The 6,191-nt window shown below is 34.9% G+C and overlaps 1 protein-coding gene across 1 annotated transcript in view; it reads right to left on the bottom strand.

Moving 5' to 3' along the window:
- GFM1 (G elongation factor, mitochondrial 1) overlaps positions 1-6,191 on the bottom strand; it is a 65,109-nt gene that overhangs the window by 12,079 nt on the left and 46,839 nt on the right. Inside the window, exons 15-16 of the mRNA XM_011965018.1 lie at positions 5,088-5,250; positions 2,265-2,409 (exon numbers count right to left, since the gene is read on the bottom strand). Of these exons, the coding sequence (XP_011820408.1) occupies positions 2,265-2,409; positions 5,088-5,250 (308 nt within the window). The remainder of the gene's footprint in view (positions 1-2,264; positions 2,410-5,087; positions 5,251-6,191) is intronic.

Consider the following 6,191-nt stretch of genomic DNA (forward strand, 5'->3'; position numbering starts at 1 on the left):
GTCTCTACTAAAAAGACAAAAATTAGCTGGGTGTGGTGGTGCATGCCTATAATCTCAGCTACTTGGGAGGCTGAGGCATAAGAATTGCTTGAAACTGTGAGGTGGAGGTTGCAGTGAGCCAAGATCACACCACTGCACTCCAGCTCCAGCCTGGGTAACAGAGTGAGACTCTGTCTCAAAAAAAAAAAAAACAAAAAAAACCTCAATTCAATTATAATCTAGTGTTTTCCCCCTCTACATCTAATAGGCAATTAATCATACTTAATAATATATATACTATACCTAAATAACAAAAAACTAAATGGTACATATTCAACTGTTTAGTTAATATTCATATACATTTTTTCCACAGGAAATATATATACATATATTAATATATTAGCTCCAAATGAATCTTACCCTTACACATGCCTTCCTCTAACCCTAGACCATGAGACAAACAAAGCTCCAAACTTAACTCACCCTGCCATTTTTGGATGGTGCATTGCATCCAAGTCCTAAAAGTAATATTATATATATACATATTTTATATTTTTTAAAGTGGCCATATACATTTTTTTCCACAGGATATATTTATATATATTATCTGTATTTTTTATATATCTTTTTCCCACAGTATATTATACATATTATATATTTATATATACTTTATATAGTTTACATATATTTTATACTTTGTTATATATTATACACTTTATATATAGTATATATGCATATATACTTTATACATGTATTGTATATAAACACATCTACAAATATATATACATATATAATATATAACATATATATCCTGTAGGAAAACGTATATGGCCACTTTATTTATATATGTATATATATGGCCACATGCATCTGTATTTACTTATATTTAAATGTAGGAGCAGTTAAAAAGGATGAGGCTCCTTGTTGATTGATAACCATATCAATTATCTGGCTTTATGTAACCTCTATTTCCAGGAAAGCTACCAATTTCCAGTAAAGAACCACCATAGAACAATCAGTACTTTCTAATTTGTTTTAACTGTACTTTTAAAAAGTATATAAAGTGATTATAACTAATTTGTCAGTTTAAGGCATACTACAGTGGTAAACACACAGAGGTAAAAACACAAGTATTTTAATGTGAGTCATACCTAATAAAGTCTCATTTTCTTTGTCATTTTATTTACCTGTTTCCTATTTACACAACCTTTAGACTGTGACAAGATTTCTACATCATAAATTTCAACTGCATTTTTAATAGAGAGCTGATATAAAGGAAACCTCTCTTTCATAGCTGAGAAACTGAAACATAAATGAGGAATCAGCAACTCTCCCCAACCACTGCCCCCCACACCTGATCACAGATGCAAAGTGTGACCAAAAATACCACAAAGTTCAAATTCATACAGAATCAATAAATCCTGATCTACAGAATGTTTAGGAAATACTATGATTAAAGTTTCTACTGTCCACTTTAATCCACTTTGATAAAGATATTTTGGAAATATTTTGTGAATCATAATTCTACTGTGTGAAGACACTTGTGGACATTACTAATGTATTTTCACATAAAGGACATGGAAAAGATGACAAAGAGAATGGAATTTTCTGGCTTCAGGAAATGGCTTTGAAGTTCCTTTCTTGAATAATCCTGATGTGAAACTGCTATGTTGTCACTAGCTTTTTTTCTCTTAAAAGCAAAGAATCAGATATGTTTGCAACTGCATAAGATTCTAGTTCATCAGCATTTAAATACAAATATTACTCTGTGAGAAATGTTGACAATTTTAGCAGTTTTGCAAGAAATCTGCATTGTGAATAAGGTTTACCAAATTCTTTCAAAATACTTTGCCATTCTCAAAATGCCTAAAAGCATACAATGTCATAATGAAGAAATTACTTACAAATTTATGGATTTCTTGACATTTGAATAAGTCACTGGAAATAACACGACTGTAGTTAAGACATCTTTTAAAAATTTCTTAGAATTCTGAACATTTCAGTCTTCTCTATTAAAAACAGAACTTATAAATTATCTATGAATTCAAATACCTGAAAGAAAACCCCAGAGAATGTAGGAGAATATGGTAGTCTTTTAGTTTTACGAGAAAGAGAACGTAATAATCTACCTTGATCTCAATTCCATAAAGATTTGCCCACTACCTACAATATTCCCTGTGGTGCCTAGGGCTCTGGGTGAAGAAGACTAAAAATAGTGTTGCCTTCTGAGGCTATGATGATCTATCAGGAAAACAGATACGCTAAGGTACCCGGGCACAGCATACCTTGTTTAAGAGCACCTTCTCCTGCTCGGATGAAAGAGATCTCATTAGAATCAACCATGTGGTGTGCTCCATCTTGCAGGACAAACCGGAGCCCAGAGAGCTTGTGACCAGAAAGAGGGCCCTTCTCGCAGGCATCTAAAAACCCCTGTTAATGAATGAACACAACTTCTGGAGAGAGTGGATTTTACTTGCAGATACATTATCAAGAACCCCAAAATATTTGTGTTCAGAAGTGTACGTTTTTATGTGTGCTGTATTTCACCCCTCAAAGGAGAATTTTTTAAAAATGTTTAACAACTTTACTATTGTTTTTTAACTTTTCAGTTCGGGGGTACATGTATAGGTTTGTTACATAAGTAAACTTGTGTCATGAGGTTTGTTGTAAAGATTTTTTCATCTTTCAGGTATTAAGCCTGGTACCCATTAGTTATTTTTTCCTGATCCTCTCCTTCTCACCCTTCACCCTCTAATAGGCCCCAGTGTGTGTTGTTCCCCTCTATGTATCCATGTGTTCTCATCATTTAGCACTTTTATAAGCAAGAACATGTGGTATTTGGTTTTTTATTCCTGAGTTAGTTTGCTAAAGATAATGGCCTCTAGCTCCATCCATGCCCCTCCCTGCAAAGGACATGATATTGTTCTTTTTTATGGCTGCATAGTATTGGTGTGTATGTACCACATTTTCTTTATCCAGTCTATCATTGATGAGCATTTAGGCTGATTCCATGTCTTTGCTATTGTAAACAGTACAACTTTACTATTTAAGTTTTATTACTGTGGCATTTAGATGAACAATTCCTTGGAAAAGCATATTAGTTAAGGGCATAAGCTGGTTTGAAAGCAAGGCTTAGAGTGCTAACAGTCACTTTCTCATAACCTCATCTGCAGGAATTACTCAACTCAATTATTCATAACACATCATAGAGACAGCATGATCTTAATTTAACTATGAGGAAACAGTGGAAAGGCAAAACTAAGAAAATCCCTAAAAGAAAACCCCCACCAAAATTGGTGTTTATTCACTAGCTGTGTCTTGAGCCCCATACTGCATACCTCTAACTGCTTTACCTCATTGGTAGATCACTACATTACAGCTCTGGTGTTACAAAATGTCAGTAAGAACTAGAATTAAAGAGTAATTCACCATTTTTTCAAATCTAATTATTTTTTAAAAAATAGCTTCGTTGAAGTATAACTGATATACAATAAACTACACATATTTAAAGAGTACCATTTGATGAGCTTGCAATTTTTATTAATTCAGTCACTTAACAAATACTTGTAGAGCTCCTACCACTTAAGTTAGTTTTTCTCGGCAACACCATAACATGGCTGCACAGATAGCACAAAATATTTCTTGACATTTCAAAACTGTAAGTTATATTTGCTGTAAAATATCTAAGTTCTCCTTCATCTACATTCATCTTAGTGGATGTAAGAATTTAAAGTGTGTGAATGACAAAATATTGTCTTGAAATAGAATACATTAATCACAAAAAAAAATGCTCCACCACTGAAATCAAAACTATAACCTGTTAATAAGATCTTCTAAGTCAAAAGGTTAAAAACAAAAACTGGCCGGGCACAGCGGCTCACGCCTATAATCCTAGCACTTTGGGAGGCCAATGCGGGCGGATCATGAGGTCAGGAGATCGAGACCATCTTGGCTAACACGGTGAAACCCCGTCTCTACTACAAAAATACAAAAGATTAGCCGGGCGTAGTGGCACGTGCCTGTAGTCCCAGCTACTAGGGAGGCTGAGGCAGGAGAATGGCGTGAACCCGGGAGGTGGAGCTTGCAGTGAGCCGACATTGCGTCACTACACTCCAGCCTCGGTGACAGAGCGAGACTCGGTCTCAAAAAAAAAAACAAAACACAGTCTATGTGAATTAATTAAGGGTTTACAACATTTTTTTTTTTTCTTTTTTCTTTTTTCCGTTTTGGAGACAGGGTCTTACTGTCGCCCAGGCTGGAGTGCAGTGGTGCACAGTTCACCACAGTCTCTATCTTCTGGGCTCAAGCAATCCTCCCCTCCCACCTCAGCCTCCAGAGCAGCTGGGACTACAGGTGTGTGCCACTACACCAGGCTAATTTTTTTTTCTATTTTCATTTTTCTGTAGAGATGGAGTTTCAGCATGTTGCCCAGGCTGGTCTCAAACTCCTGGGTTCAAGTGTTCTGCCCACCTCAGCATCCCAAAATGTTAGGATTACAGGCGTGAACCATCGTGCCCAGCCTACAACAGTCATAAAGCAAATGACCTGGAAAGTGAACAAAACACCCCTCACATGTGCAAAGCACTTCTCCAAGGAAATGTCACATAGTCTTATCTGATCCTCAATTTTGTGAGGGGTGCAGGTTTAAGTATTTTCTCTCAGTTTACAAATGAAGAAACTGTTCTCAATACTGATTTACCAAAGCATATTAATCAGTAGCAGAAATGAGACAGTAGCACCCAGGTGTTGGGAATCTAAAGAATGATCATTCAGCTACAATAGTACACATAAAACTCTTACAAATCACTAAGAACTACTACAAATTTTAATTGCTGATTACAATAGAGTAGTTTCAATTTATTAAGAAAAATACAACTACGATTCAGAAACATAATAATTTCCCATCATTGTCACAGCATGGATTTATAGCTCTTCTACTTAATGAACTAGACATTCTAAATCAGATGGAAAGCCTAACAATCAGAGAAACAGGAATGTAACTAAAACAAACCGTGATAGACAACATGATGGAAGATAAAGTATGATTTAATACCTGATGAACTGTTTTTAGTAAGTAAAAATGCAAAAACGCTTTTTAAAAAATTTACCTTTTCTACAGCAGGCACAAACTGCTTTGGAATATTTGATCCGAATGTTTCATCTGAAAATTCCAATTTAGTGTAGTCCTCTGGGTCCAGAGGCTCCAGGACACCTATTACTTTTCCATACTGGCCTGCACCACCTGATTGTTTTTTATGTGTAAACTCAAACCTGAAAGTGATTTAGGAGAAAAAAAAAAAAGGAGCATTATGTAATTACAAAATAAGTAACCCCTATTAATTTAAAAGAACACATTTTATTATTTATTTATTATTATGGTCTTTTTATAAAAGTTTACTGTAGATTTTAAAAAGAACCCTCTCTTTTCTGTTTTTACTTAAAGTGAGGGTGGGATATGCTACCCAAGGTAATACACAGATGAATTTCACAAATAAAAAAGTAAAAGTCAAGTAATTAAAAGAAAAAGGTCAGTCTACGGTTCTTGTTCTAATAACCTACATTCCGAAGACCTTGCCCATTTCCCTGGAACACAGTGTTCTTTCTTTAAATCTCTGTAACCAAAGACTTGAAAATAGGACCTTTGATGGCTAAGTTAATTTATTCAGATAGTTCCTATTTGATTTTATTCCTTGGGCATCATAGACTCAGGCAATACAAGAAAAGGGATTTCCAAGTGAAATAATTAATACCTGAAAATGATCGGTGGCAAAATGAGAGAGACTAACATAAGTCAGTCATTAAAAAGACACAAAAAGATACTTAAACACAGGTCAGTGTTTACTTCAAACCACTAATGGCAACATTAATATGATAGAATAAGCACTTTACATACATACTAAAGATATGTAAACACAGGCTACTGTTTCACTGGAAAAATCATTTCATGAGTATCTACTGTTTGCAAGGCATTTCTTCCTTTAAATTGAAATCTTCCTCAAGACTACAAGATGGAAGAGGCCAGCTGCTTTCAAAATTATTAGCAGGTAAGAAAATGGACATTAATGAGTGTGCATTCCTGCATACAAATCTGAGAGTGGTTTGGAAAAAGGAAATATCAATATTTGCCTGTTCTAAGCTGTTAGGAGATGCCAGCTTACAACAGGCAAATTTCCAAAACTGTGGAACGCTCTCATATTCTCAAGTATACACAA

The sequence above is a fragment of the Mandrillus leucophaeus genome, unplaced genomic scaffold, assembly GCF_000951045.1.
Source record: "Mandrillus leucophaeus isolate KB7577 unplaced genomic scaffold, Mleu.le_1.0 Scaffold710, whole genome shotgun sequence".
NCBI lineage: Eukaryota > Metazoa > Chordata > Mammalia > Primates > Cercopithecidae > Mandrillus > Mandrillus leucophaeus.